This window comes from Macaca thibetana, chromosome 9, assembly GCF_024542745.1.
Source record: "Macaca thibetana thibetana isolate TM-01 chromosome 9, ASM2454274v1, whole genome shotgun sequence".
NCBI lineage: Eukaryota > Metazoa > Chordata > Mammalia > Primates > Cercopithecidae > Macaca > Macaca thibetana.
In genome coordinates, this window is record NC_065586.1 from 128082198 (window position 1) to 128109605 (window position 27408).

Sequence of the window (27408 nt, forward strand, 5' to 3'; positions counted from 1 at the left end):
AAAATTTTTTTTTGTAATAAAATTAGCAACTCACTGAATTTATGTGAATACATGGTTTTAAAAAATCTCAATGAAGATTAAAAGTTCACAGTCAGAGGTTTCAGCAGCCCGTTCCCAAGCTTATTTACATGCTAATTTTGCTTAGTAAACTCTGGCTTCAGAGAACACAAAGGTCAGCTGCCACCAGGTCCCTCCTCCCAGGCTTGGGCCCTAGGGACCCTGGGAAGGCGGCTTCAGTGTCCGCTTCCCTGAGCAAATGCTGTCTGGACTCTGACGCGGACCCTCCGGGTGGGGAGGGTCTCCACGCCACCTGGCTGTGCGTGGGGCAAGTCCTGCACCCCGGGCCTGCGTTTCCCGCTGCGCGAACGCATGGTCTTGCGAATCTAGCCAAGGGCACAGGGCGAGCCTCTACTCGGGCATTAAGCAGCCTGTAACGACTGAGTGCGGCACTGGCAGCGTCCTTGTGCTTGTGTTTTCTTAACCCGTAAGTAATTTAAAGCTTTGTTTTGGAACGACCCTCTAGTAGAACTGGAACATGCCCATTAAATGCCATATTTTAAAAACACTGTAACCCCCTCCCATCTCCGTCTTCACCCTTCAGGAAATCCTAAATCACCACGGATATAAACATTAATAACAAAATTAACGCACATAACAGTCCACTGGCCACGCCTTGGTGTTTGGTCGTTAAAACCAATACGGGTCTGAACTACAGACCGCGGAGGGCAACGTGGACTTTGAGGCTTCTCGGACCAACTGCGAGACGCAGATTCACCTCCAGGTGGAATTCCAGCTTGGCGGAGCTAGAGAATCGGGGCTTTCCCGTGCGGTCCGACCCGGGTCCAAGCCAACCCCCGCCCGAGCGGCGAGGCCGCGAACCCCGGGCAGTACGTGGGGTCCCCATGCCCCGGGCTCCGCACGCCCGCAGGAGGGGTGAGCACGGGAGGGGCGGGTGGCGCAGCCTCGCCCGGCCCGCGATGTCCCCCAGGCCTCCCGGGCAACCTCCCTTGGCGCCCCCTCGGCCTCCCTCTGGCCTTCCTCCAGGCTTCCCCCCGCGCCCCCTGGCTCCCGCGCCGCCTCCCCGGCCTCACCCTGCAGGCTCTCCTCCTGCATCCCGGGCGCTCCGTTCTGCGACATGGCGCCGGAGGGCGACTGCGGCGATGGGAGTCCGCGCCGGGCTGCGGGCTGCGGACTGCGATTCAGCTGCGGGCGCTGGGAAAGCGGAGCGCCGCGGCCCAGCTGCGCTCCTGGACTGAGCCCAGCCCCGCCGCCCGGCGGGAGGAACTCACAGGGCGGGGCGGGGCCAGGCGGATCTGCGGCCGCGTCGCCCATTGGCCGCGACGCGGGGCCTGCGCGTGCGCACGGGCGTGGAGTGCGTGTGGCACGTGCGGCGCGTGCGCGGGGCGGGTCCTGGGGGTGGGCGAGGGGCTTGCGGTGCGCGGGACGCGGGCGGGGACAGGGGCGGGACGAGGGGCGCGCAGGCGCTGGGGCTTCAGCGACCGCCTGAGGTGAGCCGGAACGGGCGGGGCGCCGCGGCCTCGTGACGAGTGGGCTGCGAGGTCGCCGCCGCGGTAGGCGGTGGGCCGAGTCCTTTTAAAGGGGCGGTGGGGCCGGTGGGCGCCCTGAGCACTCGCTATCACGGGGACGGCGCTACGCGTCGGGGCGGGGCCGGTCTTTACATCCTGCGAGTGGGGAAACTGAGGCGCGGGGCTGGCGCCGTCCGTGCGGGGGGCGTGAGGACGTGCAGGGAAGCGGCCGCTGCGGCCCGTAGGGTCGGGACGGCCCGTGGGGTCCCCCGTGGGGTCGGGACCTGCGCCGGGGAGGGAGCTGCGAGCGGTGGCCGGAGTTGAGCGTCTCGGGACGGGGCCGCGCCCCCGGGTCTCTGCCCGCCCCGCCGGGGCGCCCCTGCGTGAACAGCGGGGCCCGTTGTATTTGGGGCGTCCGCCCGCAGGAAGAAGCGGAGGCTCGAGCAGGGTCGGAAGAGTCCCCGGAGGGAGACGCAGACCCAGGGGCCCGGGAGAGGCGCCGTCCGCCTCTGCGGCGAGGGGCTTCCGGGGGGCGAACGCGGTGTGGGGCGGGCGGTCCCCGGGGGTGGGCTGGGGCCTCCGCGGGTCACGCGGCGGAGTGGCGCTGGGCCAGGCCGGGTGGGTGCCGGGCTTCCGTGGGAGCCAGCCTGGCAGGGGGGCCTCGCGGCCTCGGGACCGGGAAAAGGCGCACAGTCTTCAGAGGAAAGTCAAGTTTTCTCATTTCCCGCTTTTGATCAAAAGTCTTCCTTTTTGAAAGCATTGTTGATCCAAATCCAAGTATCGAGGTGCGCCCCAGAAACGCTGCTTCCCAAACAGCTGTGCCTGGTTTTGCGGGGAAGGAGGACGCTTCCCGCCAAGGAACCAGGCGCTCAGAAGCTGAACCGAGGTCACCGCCGCGGAGCCAGACCTCAGTCGCTGCGTGTTTTTCATCGCTGCTCTTGCCTGTTGAATCGTCTCTAGTCTTTGGAGTGCCATGATCTTGGTTTTCTGAGAAGTAACAAACATCAGAGGCCAAGGTGGGGCACAAGCCTTTCATCTCAGCACTTTGGGAGGCTGAGGCGGGAGGATCGCTTGAGCCCAGGAGTTGGAGACCAGTCTGGGCAACATGGCGAAACACTTTCTCTACCAAAAAAATACAAAAAAGTTAGCTGGGTATGGTGGCACCCGCTGTGGGAGGATTGCTTGAGCCCAGGAGGTAGAGGCTACAGTGAGCCATAATTAGGCCACTGCACTCCATTCTGGGCAACAGTGTGAGATCCTGTCTCAAAAAAAAAAAAAAAAGTAAAACAGCCAGAGATAAATGGCATAACATGAGTAATTTCAATAGTAGAACTGTAATACTGGCCAGGCAGTGGCTCTTGTCTGTAATCCCAGCATTTGGGGAGGCCAAGGCAGGAGGGTCACTTGAGCCTGATAGTTCAAGACCAGCCTGGGCAACACAGAAAGACCCCATCTCTATTAAAACAAAAATGTTACCAAGTACAGTGCACATAAGGATTACAATGAAAAAGAATGTGTGTGCCAGAATGGAAAAAGGAACCTATTCTAGGGAGTCAACCAAAAGTATTATGAAGAAAATTAAATGGAGAATTCTTTAGAATAGTGTAGCCAAGTGGCTTCTAATTTTTCCCATATGAGTTTCTACTTCATGGAAAGGGTATATGCACAAGAGGTATTTGCCACCATACATATACTTGCTTGCTCAGCTAATAATCGAAAGCAGTGCAATTGTCCAGTGCAGCCTCAGCCAGTGAGTCAGTAGCTTTTTGTTGAGCTGTGATGGAAGCAGCAGTTTCATCAACAATATTTCCTGATAGACCAGATATGCTCACAGTCATCCCAAGTAAAAGCAAACAAATACTGACTCTGGGTCCACTGGAATACTAAAGAAAGCACTGCATGAGTCAGTCATAGTCTCTCACTTCCAGATGTCAAAAGAGGATGGGGCTTTGGTACTACCAGGTGTCTGGGGATCACAGTGTTGAATGACAGTTCTCAAATCTTGTACAAAATACCAGCTCTTCCCATTCGGCTTCCTTACAGGAAGGACTGGAGTATTACATGCTGGTGCAAGGAATAATTAGACCCCCTTTTAATAGTCTTTTGTTATGGATCTTATTCCTTTAGTTGCTTCAGGCCTTAGCAGATATTTTAATAGTCTTTTGTTATGGATCTTATTCCTTTAGTTGCTTCAGGCCTTAGCAGATATTGTCTGATATTGTTAAAGGATCGATCAGGTTTACTTCCACTTTAATGAAAGTGGCTGAATATATTTTTGATACCTTGGCTAAAGTCCTTATTCGAGAAAGGGGGTCTTTGGAATTGACCAGGAAGGTGGAGCACCAAAGCCCTACCCATCAGCTCTCACACTTTAGCTTGTTGGGTGAATCTCACTGTCCTCTGGGAATTATGTACTTGTTTTCCCCCCACCCAAGGCCATCTCCCATCTGGAGCCTTTTTTTTTTTTTTTTTTTTTTTTTAGACAGAGTCTCACTCTGTCACCCAGGCTGGAGTGCAGTGGTGTGATCTTGGGTCACTGTAGTCTCAGCCTCCTGAGTAGCCTGGATTACAGGTGCCCACCACCACATCTGTCTAATTTTTGTATTTTTAGTAGAGACAGGGTTTCATCATGTTGGTCAGGCTGGTCTCTTAACTCCTGACCTCAAGTGATCCACCCACCTCAGTCTCCCAAAGTGCTAGGATTGCAGGCGTAAGCCACAGTGCCTGGCCTTGAAGCCTCTCTTCAATGCTCTCCAGCAAGCACTGAAGAATCCACATGCTTCATTTTAGGGAATCTTTGTTTCAGTGAAATAAACCACTCTGTCCTTAAATTTTGGATTCACTCACCCATTGTCATCACCTCTGCTGTCTCTGATGCAGATATTTAAAGAAAACAGGTTTATTTTATGGCAGCAACAGTGGACAATGAAACTGTCATGTGTGGCAAGACAGCATATAGCAGGGAGCAGGCAGTTGGTGAGAACTGAGGTTCTGTGGGCAGGAATGGAGTGGGAGAGGCCCTCAATGATCCAGTATTTGGGAGGATTCTGTACCTAGTCCCTGTAAAAGCTGCCATGTATGTTCAGTATTATTGGACTAGGTTTGCAGACAGGGAGTCCCCAGAGTTTTAGAGGTTGAGATTTCCTCTTGGTACAGCTATGGGTAGATAAAGCAGATGTAGGAACCCCAAAAGGAGCTGATTTGGAGAATGTCTATTTGGAAACAGTGGAGAGGTGGATGCAGCCAGAAGCAGAAGTTACTTTCTGCAAGGTTAACCAATGAAGGCTCGTACACCAGAAAATGTACCCTGATGATATTTAAAGAAACGGTCCGGACACAGTGGCTCACCCCTGTAATCCCAGCACTTTGGGAGGCCAACGTGGGCCGATCACCTGAGGTTGGGAGTTTGAGACCAGCCTGACCAACATGGAGAAACCCCATCTCTACTAAAAATACAAAATTAGCCAGGCGTGGTGGTGCATGCCTGAAATCCCAACTTCTCGGGAGGCTGAGACAGAATTGCTTGAACCTGGGAGGCGGAGGTTGCAGTGACCCAAGATGGCGCCATTGCACTCCAGCTTGGGTAACAAGAGCAAAACTCCATCTCAAAAAAAATAAATAAATAAACAGGTCTGCTGCAGGATTGCAGGGGGCATCACAAGTGGTACATTACTTTTTTTAAAAAATTATTTCATAGATTTTTTTTTAAAATCTGACAATACCAAATGTGAACCAGGATATAGAGAAACAAGAAGTTGACAAATGGGATCTAATTAAACTTAGTTTCTGCACAGCAAAAGAAACTACCGTCAGAGTGAACAGGCAACCTACAGAATGGGAGAAAATTTTTGCAGTCTATCCACTGACAAAAGGCTAATATCTAGAATCTACAAAGAACTTAAACAAATTTACAAGAAAAAAATCAACCCCAAAATCAAACAACCCCATCAAAAAGTAGGCAAAGGATGTGAACAGACACTTCTTAAGACATTTATGCAGCCAACAGACACATGAAAAATTGCTCATCATCACTGGCCATCAGAGAAATGCAAATCAAAACCACAATGAGATACCATCTCACACCAGTTAGAATGGCAATCATTAAAAAGTCAGGAAACAACAGGTGCTGGAGAGGATGTGGAGAAACGAACACTTTTACACTGTTGGTGGAACTGTAAACTAGTTCAACCATTGTGGAAGACAGTGTGGTGATTCCTCAAGGATCTACAACTAGAAATATCATTTGACCCAGCCATCCCATTACTGGGTATATACGCAAAAGATTATAAATCATGCTGCTATAAAGACACACACACACGTTTATTGCAGCACTATTCACAATAGCAAAGACTTGGAACCAACCCAAATGTCTATCAGTGACAGATTGGATTAAGAAAATGTGGCACATGTACACCATGGAATACTGTGCAGCCATAAAAAAGGATGAGTTCATGTCCTTTGTGGGGACATGGATGAAGCAGGAAACCATCATTCTGAGCAAACTGTGCAAGGACGGAAAACCAAACACCGCATGTTCTCATTCATAGGTGGGAATTGAACAATGAGAACACTTGGACACAGGGTGGGGAACATCACACACCGAGGACCTGTCTTGTGGTAGGGGGAGAGGGGAGGGATAGCGTTAGAAGATACACCTAATGTAAATGACAAGTTAACGGGTGCAGCACACCAACGTGGCACATGTATACATATGTAACAAACCTGCACATTGTGCACATGTACCCTAGAACTTAATAATTAAAAAAAAAAAAGAAAACACAGCAAGGCAGCCCGCGGTCATGGAAAATGCCCTGGACAAAAAGTCAAAGGACTGGGATTTGAGCCCAGCGCCAAACTACAGTTCATGGCCTTATCTTTGGCCTCAGTTCCCATGTTTATAACAAGGGGCTGACACTACTTCTATGCTTGTGAATGTCAAATTAGGTAATATATGTAAAACTGCATTATAAACTTGAAGTCGTAAAGGAATGTTATATATTTTATTCTTTCCGTTGAGTGGAAAATAAATGTGTAATTTACCTTTGGTGAAAAGGATTTATGACAGAGGTGGAATTGCTGGATCACAGGGTTGAGCGTTTTCACCTTAACTGGATCCTGCCAAAGTGCTCTCTAAAACGATTATGTCAATTGTCACTCCCACCATCAGCAGCATATGAAAAGTCCCATTGCCTCTCCACCTGGCCAGTTCTCTCTCATTTGCTTTGGCCAGTCTAATGGGTCAGAGAGACATGGACAGAGGGGACGCACGTTCAAGTACATTCTTTCCAGCCTTTTTGTCAGAGATAAATCTGGAGATAAGCCAGATGTACCTCATTAAGGGGATGAATAAATCAATTGTGATGTATTCCTGCATTGGATTGCCATATAACAGTTACAATGGATGGACTAATTTATAATATATATGCATCCACACATATATATGACAACACTGAGTGGAAAACATTAGTTGTACAACATTATGTAGCACAGAATGCTGTTTACATATTTTTTAAAAGCATGTAAAACCATACCATATATTGTTTATGGATACACATGTTTGTCATAAAAATATTAAATATATGAACTGAGAGAAAAGACTCCATCTCAAAAAAAAAAAAAAAAAAGAAATGCTTCTAAGTTACTCTTACATAAATTTAAAAATCTAAAGAGGGCCGGGCACGGTGACTCACACCTGTAGTCCCAGCATTTTGGGAGGCTGAGGCAGACAGATCACTTGAGCTCAGGAGTTCAAGACCAGCCTGGGCAACATGGCAAAACTCTGTCTCTACCCAAACGACTTTAAAACTAGTGAGGCACCAGCTACGTGGGAGGCCATGGTGGGAGGATCGCTTGAGCTCAGGAGGTCAAGCCTGTAGTAAAGTAAGCCATGATCACGCCGCTACACTCTAGCCTGGGTGACAAAGCAAGACCTTGTCTCCAAAAAAAAAAAAAATCACATTTTATAACACCTAATGAATCAGTGAATCTAACTACTAATCACAACTGCTAGTATTGCAAAAAGAGACACAGACAGAAATCCTGTGCCTCCTGATGGAAGAGCCTAACATGGCCTATGAAATAGTTTTGTCCGGCCAGGCGCAGTGGCTCATGCCTGTAATCCCAGCACTTTGGGAGGCTGAGGCGGGCGAATCACAAGGTCAGGAGTTCAGGACCAGCCTGGCCAACGTAGTGAAACGCCGTCTCTACTAAAAATACAAAAAATTAGCTGGGCGTAGTGGTGGGTGCCTGTAATCCCAGCTACTCAGGAGGCTGAGGCAGGAGAATCACTTGAACCCGGGAGGCAGAGGTTGCAGTGAGCCCAGATCGCGCCACTGCACTCCAGCCTGGGTGACAGTGCGAGACTCCATCTCAAAAAAAAAAAAAAAGAAAAATAGTTTTGTCCTTTTCCCACATCCTCCGCGCAAAATAGAACCTGAACCTGATCCAGGCTTTAGAACTGCCTACCACATTCAGGACAGAGGAATGTATTAAATGACACTGTGGGCCAGGTGAGTTGGCGCAGGCCTGTAATCCCAGTGCTTTGGAAGGCCAAGGTGGGAGGACTGCTTGAGGCCAAGAGTTTGAGGTCAGCCTGGCCAATATAGTGAGACCCCATCTCTATAAAAAGTAAAATAGGTAGATAATACTGTGGAATTGGAATCAGCAGAATACGGCAAGTAGAGAAGTATGATAAATGAGTTTTTCAGTAAATACATGGCAAGAGGAAAAATCAGAGATGGATTTGCTCCTTGTCTGAACAAACTAAAAAAGGAGAGAGGAAAGGAATTGGAAATTTGAACATGTGGACAAATAGTATTGTAGTCTTTTTTTAGCATTCTTTTGGCATTTTTATCTTTTAATGTGTCACCTATATGCTTGCCAAAATATTTATGGGTAAAATGAAATGATGTCTTGGATTTGCTTCAACATAGCACAGGAGGGGGGCCATGGCTGAGGGTATGGATGAAGCAGGATTTGCTGCAACTTGACAGTTGTTGAAACCGGGTCTTAGGTACGTGTGGGTCCATGTTATTCTACTATTGTATATGTTGGATATTTTTCACAATAATAAAAAAAGATTATGAAGTCAATATGTATTACAACCTAAGTGAGAATGATGGTGTACTGAACACATGTTTTAGCCTTGCCTTCCTCTCAAGACCCCAATGAAATGACAGTAAAGAAATATGCAAGAGATTAAACCCACAATGGAGAGGAGAACTAGAGTGGGTTCCTCAGTGTACCAGCGTTAATAGCATCTGGAAGACGAAGTAACAGGAACACTGACAATATAAAAGAGCACCAGAAGGCTGGGCACGGTGGCTTACACCTGTAATCCTAACCCTCTGGGAGGCTGAGGCAGGCAGATCACTTGAGACTAGGAATTCAAGGCTGCAGTCAGCTATGATTGCACCACTGCACTCCAGCCCAGGCAACAGAGCGAGATCTGTTTCTTATACACACACATACACACACACGCACGCACGAGGAAGCAATCTAGAATGTCCAAAAGCAGAAGCAGATTCAGGCTTTGTAAGACCTTAAAATTATGCAATTTTAAAAACAGCTTTATTGAGATGTAATTAATGCACAAAACCGGCTCATATTTAAAGTTATAATTTGATGAGATTTACATTTGTAGACACTGCAAGACCATCAGGATGATGGACATGCCCATTACCTCCAAAAGGTTCCTCATCTGACTGCTGTCACTCAGTGTGGGTTCATCGGTGATGCGTGCATGTATCAGTAGTTGGTTCCTCATGTATCAGTAGTTGATCTACTCAGAGAGGAGTAGCATCCATTGTATGGATGTACCACAATTTGTTTACTGTTCATCTGTTGGACATTTGGGATGTTTTCAGTTCTTGCTGCTGGCAAATCAAGCTGCTGTGAACTTTCACATTCGTATGCCAGTGTTTGTATCTACATGTTCTTTCATTTCTTGCAGGTAAATACCGTGGAGTGCAGTGGCTGGGTCATATGGTAAGGGTGTGCTTAGCTTTTTATTTATTTTATTTTATTTATTTATTTTTTTTGAGACGGAGTCTCGCTCTGTCGCCCAGGCTGGAGTGCAGTGGCCAGATCTCAGCTCACTGCAAGCTCCGCCTCCCAGGTTTACACCATTCTCCTGCCTCAGCCTCCCAAGTAGCTGGGACTACAGGCGCCTGCCACCTCGCCCGGCTAGTTTTTTGTATTTTTTAGTAGAGACGGGGTTTCACTGTGTTAGCCAGGATGGTCTCGATCTCCTGACCTCGTGATCCGCCCGTCTCGGCCTCCCAAAGTGCTGGGATTACAGGCTTGAGCCACCGCGCCCGGCGTGCTTAGCTTTTTAAGGAACTGCCATCATGTTCTCCAGAGTGCTCATACATGTTACATTCCCACCAGCAGAAGAGTGCCAGCGGCCGAACACCCACTCCAACTGTGGTTTAGCCAGGCTTTTTAATTTTATTCATTCTAATGGGTGTGTGCTGCCGTCTCGTGATTTTAACTCACATTTCCCTATCGTGACATCTTTTCATAAACCCACAAACCTTGCTTGCCATTTGTGTATCTTCCTTAGTGAAGTGTCTGTTCAAATCTTTCGCCTGGTTTTTAACTGGGTTGTCTTACTTAGTTCTGAGTTCTGTGTATATTCTGGATACAAGTCTTTCTGTCAGATACATGTTTGCAAATATTTACTCCTAGTCTATGGTTTGCCTTTTCATAAGTGTCTTTGGAAAAGCAAAGTTTTCAATTTTTTTTTTTTTTTTTTTTTTTTTTTGAGACGGAGTCTCGCTCTGTCGCCCAGGCTGGAGTGCAGTGGCCGGATCTCAGCTCACTGCAAGCTCCGCCTCCTGGGTTTACGCCATTCTCCTGCCTCACCCTCCCAAGTAGCTGGGACTACAGGCACCCGCCACCTCGCCCGGCTAGTTTTTTGTATTTTTTTAGTAGAGACGGGGTTTCACCGTGTTAGCCAGGATGGTCTCAATCTCCTGACCTTGTGATCCGCCCGTCTCGGCCTCCCAAAGTGCTGGGATTACAGGCTTGAGCCACCGCGCCCGGCCTAGTTTTCAATTTTTACAATGTCCAATTTATTGATTTTTTAATAGTTCATGCTTCTTGTGTCCTCGTATATTAGTTTTCTGTAGCTGCTATAACAAATTACGACAAATGTATTCTTTCACAGTTCTTGAGGCCAGAAAGTTCCACATCAGTTTCACTGGGCAGAAACCAAGGTGCCAGCAGGGCTACAACTCCCTCCAGAGGCTCTAGGGAAAAAAATTTTTTGAGACAGGGCTTCGATCACAGCTGACTTACTGCAGCCTCGACCTCCCGGGCTCAAGCAATCCTCTCACCTCAGCCTCCCAAGTAGCTGGGAATACAAATGCATGTCACCCCATCCAGCTAAATTTTGTATTTTTTATAGAGATGGGATTTCCCCATGTTGCCCAGGCTAGTCTTGAACTCCTGGGCTCAAGTGATCTGCCGATCTGGGCCTTCCAGAGTGCTGAGATTATAGCACTCCTGGCGAGAGCCACCCTGGCGCCAGCATGGAAGGGGTAGTGTTTGTGTTTCATGCTCCACCTCGATGGCCGTGGTTTACCTGCAGGACTGGCTGATTTTGCTGTCCTGGCCATGTGGCTGCTCTTTGTTCCTGCCCAGTTCTCAAATCTGGGCCCTCCCAGCCACCTGTGAGCCCTTCGACACTGTCAGCAAAGGTCTTTTCCAATTCAATCAGCCAGAGCTGGTCTCTATTACTTGGGACTCAGGAGCTTTCCTGATAAAGGGTGTTTGCAAGAAGTCCATCGTGAGCACCGTGCTTGGCTGTGAAATATGAGTGGCATTTCCATTTCAGTGGGCAGCAGGCCAGTGGCTGTCATCAGCACCCTGCTACTCAGCTTTGTTCTGGGGGACTTAGGCAATGTCATAAGACAGGATGGAGAAATGAAGTTTCTTAAATACAAAACAGACACACTGTCTCTATTGCCCACTATCGTCCTCACCCCATGTAAACTCCACGGGGGTACAGATCCTTGTCTTTTAGGGTTACTGCTGTACATTGAGCACCTAGAACCATGCCTGGTATATAGCAGGTGTTCTGTTAACATTTGCTGAATATGAATTCACAAAGAATAATAAAATCATTCACCTGAAAAATCCAATAAAATCAACTGAAAAACTATTTGAACAAATAAGAATGCAATAAAGTATGTGTTAAGAGGTAAGCATATATAAATCAGTGACTTTCTTATATACTGGCAATGAGCATTTTAGAGATGAACACCACCTCATTTGTAAGAGCAAGAACAACAAAATCTAAGAATAAATTTAAGAAGAAATGTGCAAGGAAAGGCTTGTGCCTGTCATCCCATTTACTCAGGAGGCTGAAGTGGGAGGATCTCTTAAGCCCAGTGTGGGGAAAAGAAAGAGAGATCAGACTGTTACTGTGTCTATATAGAAAGAAGTAGACATAAGAGACTCCATTTTGTTCTGTATTTGAGATGCTGTTAATCTGTGACCCTAACCCCAACCTTGTCCTTGCAAGAGACATGTGCTGTGGTGACTCAAGGTTTAAAGGATTTTGGGCTGTGCAGGGTGTGCTTTGTTAAACAAGTGCCTGAAGGTAGCTTGCTGATTAAAAGTCATCACCATTCTCTTGATCTCAAGTACCCAGGGACACTCACACTGCCAAAGGTCGCAGGGACCTCTGCCTAGGAAAGCTAGGTATTGTCCAAGGTTTCTCCCCATGTGATAGTCTGAAATATGGCCTTGTGGGAAGAGAAAGACCTGATCGTCGCCCAGCCTGACACCCGTGAAGGGTCTGTGCTGAGGAGGACTAGTACAAGAGGAAAGAAGGCCTCTTGGCGGTTGTTGGCAATTGAGATAGAGAAAAGCATGTCTCCTGCCCATCCCTGGGCAATGGAACATCTCGGTATAAAACCCGACTGTATGTTCTGTTTACTGATGGGAGAAAACCGCCTTAGGGCGAAAGGCAGGACTTGCTAGCGCAGTGCTGCTCTTTGTGCACTAAAAAGGTTTATGGAGATGTTCACATATGCATATCAAGGCACAGCACTTTTCCTTAAACTCATTCATGTCACAGAGAACTTTATTCGTATGTCTTACTGCTGACTTTCTCCCTATAATGATCCTATTATCCTGCCACTTCCTTTTCTTTAAGATGGTAAAGATAATTATCAATAAATACTAAGGGAACTCAGACCGGTGCTGGCATGGGTCCTCTGTATGCTGAGCGCCGGTTCCCTGGGCCCACTTTTTCTTTCTCTATACTTTGTCTCTGTGTCTCATTTCTTTTCTTAAGTCTCTCGTTTCACCTAACGAGAAACGCCCACAGGTGTGGAGGGGTAGGCCACCCCCTTCAGCCCAGGAGTCTGAAACCAGCCTGGACAACATAAAGAGACCTCATCTCTTAAAAAAGTAAAAAATAAAAGTTTTTTTTATTTTTATTTTTTTATTTTTTATTATTATTATTTTTTTTTTTTTGAGACGGAGTCTCGCGCTGTGTCACCCAGGCTGGAGTGCAGTGGCGCGATCTCGGCTCACTGCAAGCTCCGCCTCCCGGGTTCACGCCATTCTCCTGCCTCAGCCTCCGAGTAGCTGGGACTACAGGCGCCCGCCACCACGCCCGGCTAGTTTTTTGTATTTTTAGTAGAGACGGGGTTTCACCATGTTAGCCAGGATGGTCTCGATCTCCTGACCTCGTGATCCACCTGCCTCGGCCTCCCAAAGTGCTGGGATTACAGGCTTGAGCCACCGCGCCCGGCCAAGTTTTTTTTATTTTAAAGATATGGGAGGCTGAGGTGGGAAGATCCCTTGAGCCCGGAGTTCGAGACCAGCCTAGGCAATATGGCGAAAACTCATCTATACAAAAAATTAGGTGGGCGTAGTGCCAGGTGCCTGTGGTCCCAGCTACCTGGAGGCCGAGGTCAGTGGATCACCTGAGCCCGGGAGGTCGAGGCTGCAGTGAGCCAAGATCATACCACTGCACTCCAGCCTGGGCAACAGAGTGAGAGAGTGAGACCCCCGTCTCATAAAAAGAAAAATGTTCAAGATTCAAGACGCATACAAAGAAGATCATAGAACTTTATGTTAAGAAAGAACAGACACTATTCAGGGCCCCCAGGTCCTACCCAGGACTGCACCCAAGCTGGCCGGGTTTTCCCAGAAAGCCGGGCGCGGTGGCTCAAGTCCTGTAATCCCCGGTCCTACCCAGGACTGCACCCAAGCTGGCCGGGTTTTCTTTAAAAACAGAAAAAAAAGACGTTATTAAGGATTATAAGACATAGCATGTTCTTAAAGGACAAAGCTGATCATAACGGGGATCATAAGGATAGCCCAGCTTCTCCCTCGCCTTATCTGGGCCCCGCAGTCTTCTGAGCACTTGTCATTGAATGACCCTTTAACATTGTCCAGGACTCATGCAGGTAGGATTTATACTGTTCTTTTTTTTACAGAGTGCAGCGTCCATTTTATTGAAGTAAAATGGATTTTTGTACATTCACTCCGTGACTCAACTGAGAAGATATCCACCACCCACACAATAGGCAAAGGATTAGTGGTGGAGTATGCAAATGGATCTAAAAATCACAGTAAACGTACAAACAACACAATCTTTTTTGTTTGTTTGTTTTTGAGACAGAGTCTCACTCTGTCGCCCAGGCTGGAATGCAGTGGTATGATCTCAGCTCACTGCAACCTCGTTCTCCTGGGCTCATGCAGCCATCCCACCTCAGCTACCTGAGTAGTTGAGACTACAGGTGCACCCCACCATGCCCAGCTAATTTTTGTTTTTTGCTTTTTATTTATTTATTTTTTTGTAAAGACAGAGTCTCACCATGTTGCCCAGGCTGGTCTCAAACTCCTGAGTCGAATGATCCACCTGCCTCAGCCTCCCAAAGCGCTGGGATTACAGGCGTCAGCCACTGCACCCGGCCCCAGCAGTACAATCTGGTAACTCAAAAAAGAACTGGCACCTCATGAAAACAGAGAAACGGCCAATGAACTGAAAAGACGCTCAGCCTTAGCAGACCCAGGTATGTCACGCTAAAGCAATGAAGCGCTTCCTCCTCTCCGGCTGTGCTCACTGCTGGGAACTGGCAGCTGGGGGGGTCTCTGTCCTGCCTGCTCCCCCTCCACGGCCACTTGCTGCCTTGTCCCTCTCACCCAGCTGGCCAAGCCCAGCTGGGCACCGGGCCTGCACCCAAGCTGCCAGGAGTGGAAAGAGAGGAGACACAGCCATGTGGAGTGGTTTCATTTTAAATTAATGGCCACCAGCTCAAGCGGACACTTGTTGACTACATTTCCCCAGCCTGGTACCACCTCAGCATGTCCTCGTGTCCTGGCACACAGAGAGGGCAGAGCTGTGATCACACTGCCTGCCCCCTCTAAATGAAAGGTTGCTGAGCAGAGCGGGAAGCTGCACCTTTGCAGGCAGGTCAAGGACCTGGCTTCTGGGACCCAGGGGGGCCCCATGTAAAGGGGAGTGGGGCTGGGCTTGTCTCGAATCTGCCTGAAGTGGGGATCTGGAAGAGTGAAACTGAAGGAGGCTGGAAGTATTCACCTGAAGGCAGAGAGACTCCAGACCCTGAAAAAGTGGCCCGAGAGGGACATTCAGCTTTGGTCTCCTGGGAGCCCAAGCAGCCTGTAGGCAGCAGAGACCCCCCACCCTTGCTGCTGGCCTTGGGCTGTCCCCAGAGGATCAGGAGCTGCAGCTGGAGAGGAAGTGGGCGGACCCCAGGCTGGAGCAGGAGGCGTTTCAACTCCGAGTAAAGTTTGATCGTTACACTGACCGGGACACAAAAATTACTTCACTGAGACCAAATCAAAAATGGGCATGAAAATGGGGCAAGCTTTTCAGCCAGTGGTGGGTGGGGGTGGGGAAGAACACTGGGGGAAGGAATAGTACAAGTGATTTGTCTCTTATTTTAATAACTCTCAAAGCTGCAAAAGTGGGTGGGGCTTATTCAAATTAATGTAATTCTTTTGTCTGATTCTCTTCAGACATCAGTGACACTAAACACATGCACGGGGGACCGTCGGGGCTGGCGCTGGAGGGATTCTTCCACCTCTGCAGCACCCACCTGTGCGCCTGCAAACTGTTCTGTCTCCCTCCCTCTTCCAGGAAAACACTTTTCTATGAATTCACTATGATATTTGTACTATGCTGGGGCTATTTTTAGGAGTTGGTGTGATGGAATATTCAGCATTGTAAACAGTGTGCACACAAACACGTATGTCTCGAGTGTGTACTTGTTCAGCCTGCCTGGCTGGTGAGAGAACAGCAGCCTTTGGAAAGCACAGGGTGATCTTCGATAAGAGGCTGGACCACTTGCTGGAAAACCTTCAAAACAGGAAGCAGCCACTAGACGCAAGTCACATTCCTGCTGGAGGCTGGACGTGATCCCCCAGGTCGGAATCCCAGGAGTGCTGGGCTAGCGTGTTTATTTGTCCTTGGGTACGTGAAGCAATAGCTCTGTTGCTCCTCCGTGAGGAGATTGCAGAATGTTCCGGCTGGAATAACCAATCAAGGTAGTGTCAGAAGACAGAGTTATAGCAGGTCTAGCTTAGAGGCCTTCCTTGGCTTGTGTTTGCTCTTCTAGAACGGGCAACACCTCATTCTATAAAATCGAGAAAAGGGCTGAGGAAAGCAGAAACCAGAACAGAGAGCGGATTGGTCTTTCCAAAGTTGAAGATTGAAGCAGAGACTTCCTTGCTGTGCTAAAACTGGCCTGTCTGGGGATTTGGCTACTATCTCCTTCTCTCCTGATTTCTTAGAAGCTCAAACAATTTTTCACTTGGTGGTGTGGAAACTCAGCACAACCTGTTTTGGTTTGGTCTGTTGGGCTTAGTGCAGGAGCTGTGTCCAAAGCCCGTGGCCTCCTGTCAGTTTCACTTCACAGTGATATGGGACCACCATGCCTAACACTTGTCCGTCCTGTGGACCCTGTCTCTTTCATTTTTTTATTTTTATTTTTTAGAGACAGGGTCTTGCTCTGTCTCCTAGGCTGGAGTGCAGTGGTACAGTCACACCTCACTGCAGCCCTGACTTCCTGGGCTCAAGGGATCCCCCCTTCTCAGCTTCCCAGGGAGCTGGAACTGCAGGCATGTGCCACCAGGCCTGGCTAATTTTTTTATTTTTTGTAGAAACAAGTTCTCACTATATTGCCCAGGCCGATCTCAAACTCCTGGCTTCAAGTGATCCTCCCACCTAGGCCTCCCAGAATGCTGCGATGATAGGCATGAGCCTCTGCACTCGGCTCTGTCTCTTTCAAAGCACAAGTCCACAGTTTTGCTGACATGTGGTGGCAAAGGGGAAAGGCCAGCAGGGAGTAGAGAAGAGGACACAGGCTTTTACCACTGTGTGAGGAGGCAGTGGGACAGTCTGCAGATACTAGAGGAGCAGAAAGCAGGGGACGGCTGGGGCTGGTGTCTGGGCTCTGCTACTAATGAGCTGTGTCACTTGGAGAAGCGACTCACCTCTGTGAAGGTCCCCATCTTTAACATGAGGGTGACCACAACAGCGCTGCCCTCTGAAGCCACCATGATTCCGTGAGTTCACGAGGGCAGTGCATTTAGTGCCTGGCAAATTACAGTGCTTGGTGGGTGGTGCCTGTACCTGACACTCCTGCCCTGTGTTGTTACCTCCTAATAGCCAGCGAGGGGAGGTGTGGTTTCGTTATCTCAAACAGGAGGGGACTGAGGCTCAGAGATCCCATGGCCACATGAACTGGGACTTGGAAACAGGCCCTCATGGCTCTAAGTGCTGGCCTCATCTCCCGTTGCGTCACCAAAAAAAAGACAGGATCAGTGATCAGCTGGAGGGGCCAAGCAGGGGCGGGAGGGTGGGAAGAGTGGTTCCTCCAAGGGGACCCAGAAAATGCCAGTGTGACAGGCCTGGGGGCCCCTGACTAGGCAAGTGGAAGACAGAGCACTGGCTGGAGCCTGAGCCGGCAGGACTGAGCCTTGGCCTCTGCAAGAGGCCCAGCAAAAACCCAGCCCAGCACAACAGCTTTGCCCCTCGGTGAAAGCCCTCAGGCTGTATCTGGAGTGGCAGAGCTCTCACTCCAAGCACTGAGACGCTGTCTCCAAGAGCCCTGCCCTTCTAGCCGAGCCCTTTCCCTGGGTCAAAGGAGAATAGTGGAGCTCTTTGGGGGTACACTGAGGGGACCCAGGTCAGGCTTTGTAGGGAAGGCTGAGGACTAAGTTCTGATTTTTTTTATCTTGCCCAAATGCCTATCTACGGGGTCTGGGGAGTCATGCCCTGCAAACCATAAATTCTTATCAGATGGGTTTTATTTAACCCTATATATTGTGACTTACTTTCCAAGCGGATTCTGGTATAACATTACGAGACAAAGAAGAAAATCAAAATATTTTACCCCAAAAACATGTTTCTCTGCCGTATCTTGAAATGACCCCGCAAAGCTGTCCTTTGTGGGGGAAAATCTGCATCTGTAAAGACTCTCTAGTAACATAGCTACATTTTTTTCTTCCAGGCCTTCCCAAACCTGAAGAGATTAAAACTCTAGCACCTTTTAAAGATCTGAATAGGGCCGGGCGCAGTGGCTTATGCCTGTAATCCCAGTACTTTGGGAGGCTGAGGTGGGCAGATCACGAGGTCAGGAGTTCAAGACCAGCTTGTCCAATATGGTGAAACCCCCATCTCTGCTAAAAAATATAAAAATTAGCTGGGCATGGTGGCACGCGCCTGTAGTCCCAGCTACTCAGGCGGCTGAGGCAGGAGAATGGCTTGAACCTGGGAGGCAGAAGTTGCAGTGAGCTGAGGTCGTGCCACTGCACTCCAGCCTGGGTGACAGAGTGAGACTCCATCTCAAAAAAAAAAAAAAAAAAAAAAAAAAACTCTGCATAGGAAACATTTGTCATCTGTTGTCCCTAAGGGCAGCCACTATGAGATTTAAAAGAACCTTGGTCTCCACAATTTTTTATCTTAACCTGAACATTTCCTTTCTTTCCATCCCAGGACTTTGGACAAACTCAACCAATTGTCAACCAGAAAATGTTTAAATTTACCTAGAGCCTGGAAGCCCCGCCCTGCCCGCACCCCCCCCCCGCCCGCACCCCCCCACCGCCCCACTTTGAGTTGTCTTGCCTTTCTGTACCAAACCAATGTATTTCTCAAATGTATTTGATTGATATCTTATGCCTCCCTAAAATGTATAAAACCAAGCTGCACCCGGCCACCTTGGGCATATGCTGCTTCTTTTTTTTTTCTTTGAGATGGAATTTTGCTCTTGTTGCCCAGGCTGGAGTGCAGTAGCATGATCTCGGCTCACTGCAACCTCCACCTCCCGGGTTCAAGCGATTCTCCTGCCTCAGTCTCCTGAGTAGCTGGGATTATAGGCGACAGCCACCCGCCCGGCTAATTTTTTGTATTTTTAGTAGAGACAGGGTTTCATCATGTTGGTCAGGCTGGTCTCGAACTTCTGACCTCAGGTGATCCGCCCTCCTCGGCCTCCCAAAGTGCAGGGATTACAGGTGTGAGCCCCCCGTGCCTGGCTGGGCACATGCTTTCAAGACCTCCTGAGGGCCGTGTGACTGGCCATGATCACTCATATTTGGCTCAGAATAAATCTCTTCAAATATTTCAGAGTCCGACGGTCTTAGTCAACACCCAACTGAAGCCAGCCAGACTTGCCGGCAGAATGAGGCTGGCTCAGGTGGCTAAAGAAGGGGCCGTGCTATTTGCCAAGACGCAGCTACAGGACGGGGAGCCAGTGGGAGGTAGGAAGGAGGGAAGGAAGCTTTGAGTGGGGCTCACTGTACCTGGGGTGACTGTGGAATCCAGGTGCAGGCGGGACTCAGGCTTAGGATCACCAGGAGAGGGCAGCGTTGAGGCAGGGAGAATAGGGTCTGGAGGCAGGGAACCTAAGGCCGATTCTCACTGACTTCCTATAACTGAATCAAAAGGAAAACCCCCATCTCTCCACACCCCAGTGTCAAACGGATCAGAGGCTACTCCCTTTGCAAACCCCGCTTTTCTGCTTTGCAGATGAAAAAACGAAAGTGCCTCTGACTGGTCCCCTCCTGCAACCAATTAGACTGGTCTCAGGCCAAGTCTTCAGGTGTAGCTTTGTAACTTCACTTCAGCCTCTGATTAGCCACCTGCCACAGCCAATCAGACTGGTTGCAGGCCGCTACTTCATTTACATAGGGTGTAAACCAAGTAACCAATGGGAAACCTCTAGAGGGTAGGTAAACCCCAGAAAATTCCGTAACCAGTGATCTTGAGCCTCTTGCTTTAGCCTGCTCCTACTCTGTCGAGTGTAGTTTTTTGTTTGTTTGTTTGTTTGTTTGTTTGTTTTGAGACGGAGTCTCGCTCTGCCGCCCAGGCTGGAGTGCTGTGGCCGGATCTCAGCTCACTGCAAGCTCCGCCTCCCGGGTTCACGCCATTCTCCTGCCTCAGCCTCCCGAGTAGCCGGGACTACAGGCACCCGCCACCTCGCCCGGCTAGTTTTTTTTTTTTGTATTTTTTTTAGTAGAGACGGGGTTTCACCGTGTTAGCCAGGATGGTCTCGATCTCCTGACCTCGTGATCCGCCCGTCTCGGCCTCCCAAAGTGCTGGGATTACAGGCTTGAGCCACCGCGCCCGGCTGTCGAGTGTAGTTTTGATAAATCTGTGCTTTTCTTTGGTTGCCTTGTGTGTTTTGTCCAATTCTTTGTTCAAAACACCAAGGGCTTGGACACCCTCCACCATTAACAGCATTATCTGGCACAGCTGCTGGGAAGAGCCATGGCTGCCATTTACTCAGAGGGTAAGAGACACTGGCTCTGTGTCCTCTTCCGCAAGGCAGCTCTGGACACCAGCTCTCCCATGTCTGCTCCCAACATCCAGGGATTAGCAAATACCCCACCCACCACCAAGGCTGCACCCCATCTGGCTGTCCTGCCTCCAGCCACGCAGGCGCACACCTGCCATCCTCCCTGCCCATGTGGAGGTGGGAGGCCAGGATGCCCAGCTGGGCACATTGTCTCCTCTCCTGTCACCCTTTTTCTTCATTAACATTGAGGACCAAGCTCTGATTTTTTTATCTTGCCCAAATGCCTATCTAAGGGCTCTGGGGAACCATAAATTCTCATCAGATGGATTTTATTTAACCCTATATATTGTGACTTACTTTACAACCTGACTCTGGCATAATTTTGTGAGGCAAGGAAGAAAATCAAAATATTTTACCCCAAAACATGCTTCTTTGCCATCTTGAAATGGCCCTGCAAAACTGTCCTTCCTGGGGGAAAAGTTGTATCTGCAAAGCATCTCTAGTAACATAGCTAGATCTTTTTCTTACAGGCCCTCCCAATCCTAAAGAGATTAAGAGTCTAGCACCTTTTAAACATCTGAATAGGAAACATTTGTCATCCATTGTCTCTAAGGGCAGTCACTATAAGACTTCAAAAGAACCTTGGTCTCCACAATCTTTTATCTTAACCTGAATATTCCCTTTCTATCCATCCCAGGTCTTTAGACAAACTCAACCAATTGTCAACCAGAAAGTGTTTAAATTCACCTATGGCCTGGAAGTCCCGCTTTGAGTTATCCCAGCTTTCTGGACCAAATCAATGTATTTTTTCAATGTATTTGATTGATGTCTCATGCCCCTGTAGAAGGTATAAAACAGGCCACCTTGGACACATGTTCTCAGAACCTCCTGAGGTTGCGTCACAGGCCATGGTCACTCATGTTTGGCACAGAATAAATCTCTTCAAATATTTTACAGAGTTAGACTCTTTTCATCGACAACATTAATGCCTCAAAACAAAGAAAAAGGCTAGGCATGGTGTCTCACTCCTATACTCCCAACACTGGAGGATCATTTGAGGCCAGGAGTTCAAGAACAGCCTGGGCAACAAAGTGAGATCCCATCTCTACAAAAAAATTAGCTATTCGGGAGGCTAAGGCAGGAGGATCACTTGAGCCCGGGAGGCCAAGGCTACAGTGAGCTATGATCTTCTGCACTCCAGAATCGGCAACAGAGCAAGACCCTGTCTCTAAAAAAATAAAGGAGCTCTTGGAAGGTGCCCTATCGTGTGTAGAAGAGATGCCGAGTTATTCATGCTCCAGTGAGTGCCCTCTCCCCACAGCCCCGCCCTCTCTGTTCCCTTCCCTGAACCAGAGTCGTGAATTCTCACCTAATCCTCTCACAGCTGCCAGGTGATATCCCTCAGGAAATAGCCCCCTATCATCTGTAACAACTTGATCTGCCTCTGAGCCCCCTCTGCACTCAGCTGGTGGGAGGAAAGGTGACTCTGATTCTCCCTGAGAGGTCATCTCTGGGTGTGTGCCCAGGGCCGTGGTCTTCCTTGGGGAGAGAATGGGCTATCGGTCTTCAGAGCTTGCTAGCAGACATCCATCGGATGGCCCTGTGGTCCCCGGGACTCTGCTGCCCCGAGCTTGGCTGGGAATGGAGCTGTCCGATGCAGGTGGCTCAGCCCTGCCCCAGGCACCCTCAGCTGGCTACTCCAGCATCTGCCATCCCTGGCTGCCATCTTGGAGGGGTTACCGCACACCCTCCAATCCTCAGGGCATGCTCTTTGCCCTGAGCCCCTCTTTGCCTTTCCCTGAGCCTCAGGCTTTGGGGAGAAGCATCCGGAAAATGTGCAGGCTGGTGGGTCCTCTGCTCCCTCTCTCTGCATCACTCCTGGCAGAGCACAGAGCCCAGTCCTGCCGGAATGGGATAAAGGAAGGAGAGAAGTGCAGACAGAGCGTGTGCGGTGTTTCCAAGGCCACCCCATGGGCCTTAGTTTTCTTTTCCCGTCTGTTAAATGGAGATCATGCTAAAACCCACTTCATTGAGTTTGCTGAGGATTACAGAAAATAACGCTGGTGATAGTGGGGCAGGAGACTAGGGCCTGGGGACAGGGAATCTGAGGCCAATTTGTGCTGACTTCTCAACCCTGGATCAAAAGGAAAACGTCTCCCCACCCCGTAACAAAGGATCAAAGGCCATGCTCCCGACAGCCCTCCCACTTCCACCTGTAGGGAAAGGGCCTTGGAGTGGCCACAGGGCATCCCTTCATCTGTATACAGCGCCAGTTCATCTTAGTCTTTGTTTTGAGACAAACCCAGGCTGGAGTGCAGTGACGCGGTCTCGGCTCACTGCAGCTTCCACCTACCGAGTTCAAGCAATTCTCCTACCTCAGCCTCCCAAATAGCTGGGATCACAGGCGTGCAACGCTGTGCCTGGCTAATTTTGGTATTTTTAGTAGAGATGAGGTTTCACCATGTTGACCAGTTTGGTCTCAAACTACTGACCTCAGGTGACCCCTCCACCTCTGCCTCCCAAAGTGCTGGGATGACAGTGCCTGGCCAAGAATATCCTAGGTTTATAGTGTGCTATGATCCCTCTTAGGGGTAGAAACAATTAATGTATTTGCTCTAAATTCCCTCCAAGCTACTCCAGGAGTATGATGTGCTATGTTTTCCTGGTGAAACCGCCTTTGCAAAATTATGACAGACAGTGAAAGAGATCTAATGTAAACAGCTCCATCTTCCTTCTAACCTCCAGGCTGTCCTTGTTCATTCCTGGGCAGAGGCTGAACTAACTTTGGGAAGAACTTAGTTTATAGTTTAAACAAAGATGGTAACAGCCCTTTCCCAAAGCAGACCTCCTTCTTGCCTGGGGACTACATGGCCTTTGTGGGACTAACATTAGCCACAAAATGAGAAATGACGGTTTAGGAGTCATGCAGCGGGAGGCTATATGATTCTGACCGTCCCTAAACTGCTCCTAAGATCAGCCCTTGAGATATTTTGCAGACCCTGTACTAGATGGATCAGCTGGCACCACCCAGATCCATAAACTGGCTCATCTGCTCCTATGGTCCCCACCCAGGAACTGACTCAGAGCAAAAAGACAGCTGTGACTCCCTGTGCCTTCGTCTCTGACCAATCAGCACTCCTGGCTCACCGGCTTCCCCCACCCACCAAGTTGTCCTTAACAACTCTGCTCCCTGAATGCTTGGGGAGACCGATTTGAGTAACAATAAACGCTGGTCTCCTGCACAGCCGGCTCTGTGTGAATGACTCTTTCTCTATTGCAATTCCCCTGTCTGGATAAATCGGCTCTGTCTAGGCAGCAGGCAAGGTGAACCCTTGGGCAGTTACGCTGATGCGCTGCAGGCCCCGTTTAGTCCGCCCCGGGCCCTCCTGAGCCCCAAGGCTCTGAGAGGAGGACAGAGGCTGAGGGTGGCAGTGGGGGACCATAGTTCCCGTTTCTGAACCTCCTTCCCTGGGAGGGAGGCCCCCCTTCTGAGCCCTCTTCCCTGGGAGGGGGCTCCTCGTGTTAAGGGGGTTCAAACCAGAGCATCTCCATCTTGAGTGAGGGCTGGGAAAAGGAGGCTGGGGCTTACTGGGCTGCACTCCCAGAAAGTTAGGTGTCATGCGCGTCCGTGTGAAGAGACCACCAAACAGGCTTTGTGTGAGCAACATGGCTGTTTATTTCACCTGGGTGCAGGCGGGCTGAGTCCGAAAAAACAGTCAGCGAAGGGAGATAAGGGTGGGGCCGTTTTATAGGATTTGGGTAGATAAAGGAAAATTACAGTCAAAGGGGGGGTTTTCTCTGGCGGGCAGGAGTGGGGCTTACAAGGTGCTCAGTGGGGGAGCTTTTTGAGCCAGGATGAGCCAGGAAGAGGAATTTCACAAGATAATATCATCGCTTAAGGCAAGGACTGGCCGTTTTCACTTCTTTTGTGGTGGAATGTCATGGTTAAGGCGAGGCAGGGCATTTTCACTTCTTTTGTGATTCTTCAGTTACTTCAGGCCCTCTGGGCGTATACGTGCAAGTCACAGGGGATGCGATGGCTTGGCTTGGGCTCAGAGGCCTGACATTAGGTATTCTGAGCTTCTAGATGTTTATGGTTAAGGGAACAGATTGACAACATTTACTAAACAGACCCAGACTTAAGAGTGTCCTGATATCCCAATATATTGAGAACAGAAGCAGTCCTAATTTTGCTTTAAAGATAATATCAATTCTTGCAAAATATAGTAATTAAGAACATTAACTCTTTATCACAAACCCTCGTAGCAGAGCACATCTGCCCATGATCTTTTTTTTATCCTGTATATAAACAAATATTGTACCTTGGGTGGACACATTCCTCCTCTTACTTTTGCGAACACCCTACTCTGTCTATGGAGTAGCTGTTCCTTCACCACTTTTGTCAACAAAGAGTCACACTCTGTAATATATTTAAAGAGATTTATTCTGACCCAAACATGGTGACCATGGCCCATGACACAGCCCTCAGGAGGTCCTGAGAACATACGCCCCAGGTGGTTGGGCTCCAGCTTGGTTTTATACCTTCTACGGAGGGGGAGGGGGCATGAGACATCAATCAGATACATTTAAGAAATACATTGGTTTGGTCCAGAAAGGCGGGACCACTCAAAGTGGGGGTGGGGGTGGGAGTGGGCACTTCCAGGCTGTAGGTAAATTTAAACATTTTCTGGTTGACAATTGGTTGAGTTTGTCTAAAGACCTGGGATCCAGAGAAGGGAAATGTTCAGGTTAAGATAAAAGACTGTGGAGACCAAGGTTCTTTTGAAGTCTCATAGTGGCTGCCCTTAGAGACAATAGATGACAAGTGTTTCCTATTCAGATGTTCAAAAGGTGTTAGACTCTTAGTTAACCTCTTCAGGACTGGGAGGGCCTGGAAGGAAAAGATCTAGCTATGTCACTAGAGATTCATTCCAGATGCACTTTTCCCCCACGAAGGACAGCTTTGCAGGGCCATCTCAAGATATGGCAGAGAAACGTTTTGGGATAAAATATTTTGATTTTCTTCCTTGTCTCATAAAATTATGCCAGAGTCAGGTTGGAAAGTAAGTCACAATGTATAGGGTTGACTGAAACCCATCTGATGAGAATTTATGCTTTGTAGGGCATGACTCCCCAGACCCCTTAGATAGGAATTTGGGCAAGATAAAAAAAATCAGAGCTTAGTCCTCACTTTCTTAATAAACTTGCTTTTGCTTTGCACTGTGGACTTGCCCTGAATTCATTCTGGCGTGCGATCCAAGAACCTTTTTTTGGAGTCTGGATTGGGACTGCTTTCCTGTAACACCCGCTGTAACTGCCCAGTGGATTTCACCTTGCCCATTGCCCAGCTGATTTGTCAAGACAGGGAAACTGCAATTGAGAAAGAGTAATTTACACAGAACCAGCTGTGTGGGAGACCAGAGTTTTATTGTTACTGAAATGAGTCTCTCGGAAACCTCAGGGATCAGAGTGTTTGAGGATGATTCGGTGGGTAGGGGGCCAGTGAGTCGGGAGTGCTGACTGGTTGGCTCAGGGATGAAATTATAGGGAGTCAAAGTCATCCCTTGTCAGGCCTCTGAGCCCAAGCCAAGCCATCGCATCCCCTGTGACTTGCATGTATAGGCCCAGATGGCCTGAAGTAACTGAAGAATCACAAAAGAAGTGCAAATGCCCTGCCTCACCTTAACCGATGACATTCCACCACAAAAGAAGTGAAAATGGCCGGTCCTTGCCTCAAGCGATGATATTATCTTGTGAAATTCCTTTTCCTGGCTCATCCTGGCTCAAAAAGCTCCCCCACTGAGCACCTTGTAACCCCCACTCCTGCCCGCCAGAGAACAACCCCCCTTTGACTGTAATTTTCCTTTATCTACCCAAATCCTATAAAACGGCCCCACCCTTATCTCCCTTCGCTGACTCTCTTTTCGGACGCAGCCCGCCTGCACCCAGGTGAAATAAACAGCCATGTTGCTCACACAAAGCCTGTTTGGTGGTCTCTTCACACGGACGCGCATGACATCCCCCCCTTTTGTTCTTCTTGAGACAGGGTCTCACTCTGTCACCCAGGCTGGAGTGCAGTGGCACAATATTGGCTCATTGCAACTTCCGCCTCCCAGGTTCAAGCGATTCTCCTGTCTCAGCCACCTGAGTAGCTGGAATTACAGGCACACGCCACCATGCCTGGCTAATTTTTGTATTTTTAGTAGAGATGGGTTTTCACCATGTTGGCCAGGCTGGTCTTGAACTGGCCTCAAGTGATCTGCCTGCCCCGGCCTCCCAATGTGTTGGGATTACAGGCGTGAACCACCTCAGCTGGCTGAAGCTGTCCTCCTGAGACAGGAAAATAGGGTCTGCAGGCAGGGAACATAAGGCTGATTCACACTTCAGCTGTAACAGGAAATATCCTCTCCACAGGGCATACACCGAGCAAGTGACTTTGTAACTTTACTCCATCCTCTTCATTTACACAGGACGTACCCCAAGTAGAGGGTATTTAAACTCACAAAAACTCTGTGACGGGGCTCTTGAGCCCCTCCCTGTGCTCGGGCCGCTCCCACACTGTTGAGTGTACTTTCATTTTCAATAAATCCCTTCATCCCTTCCTTGCTTTGTTTGTAGGTTTTGTCCAATTCTTTGTTCCAGACGCCAAGAACCTGGACACCCTCCACCGTGAACACGCATGTCAGGGGCGTTCAAACCAGAGCCTCTCCCTCCTGAGTGTTCATAACACTGTTCCCCGTGCTGTAAAGAAATAGCACCTGAACGTAAATTTAATCTCCTCAGCAAGGTCTTTTTTTTTTTTTTTTTTTTTTTTTTTTTACTTTCTACAGAAAGGCTACACTGAAAAGAAGAGGCAGGGTCATTTATAACCTGACATGTCCAGTCCACCCTACTTCTGTGTCTGGTTTCCATTGGCTGGAACGGGACCTCACATTCTGTATATGTCCCGATTGGCTAGCAACTTACCACTTTTTTTTTTTTTTTTTTTTTTTTTTTGAGATGGAGTCTCGCTTTGTCGCCCAGGCTGGAGTACAATGGCACGATCTCGGCTCACTGCAAACTCCTCCTCCTGGGTTCAAATGATTCTCTTGCCTTAGCTT

The 27408-nt window shown here is 48.9% G+C and overlaps 1 protein-coding gene and 1 long non-coding RNA gene across 2 annotated transcripts in view; one reads left to right on the forward strand and one right to left on the reverse strand.

Annotated features, from left to right (window-relative positions):
• The window catches only part of BNIP3 (BCL2 interacting protein 3), a 200426-nt gene that overhangs the window by 14198 nt on the left and 158820 nt on the right, over positions 1-27408 (reverse strand). The window contains exon 2 of the mRNA XM_050805544.1: positions 1092-1286. Coding sequence (XP_050661501.1) covers positions 1092-1137 — 46 coding nt within the window. The 5' untranslated portion in view covers positions 1138-1286. The remainder of the gene's footprint in view (positions 1-1091; positions 1287-27408) is intronic.
• LOC126963322 (uncharacterized) lies at positions 1472-18602 on the forward strand. Its single transcript, XR_007729012.1, has 3 exons — positions 1472-1508; positions 14357-14563; positions 18511-18602. It is a non-coding gene; the product is annotated as an uncharacterized LOC126963322 (long non-coding RNA).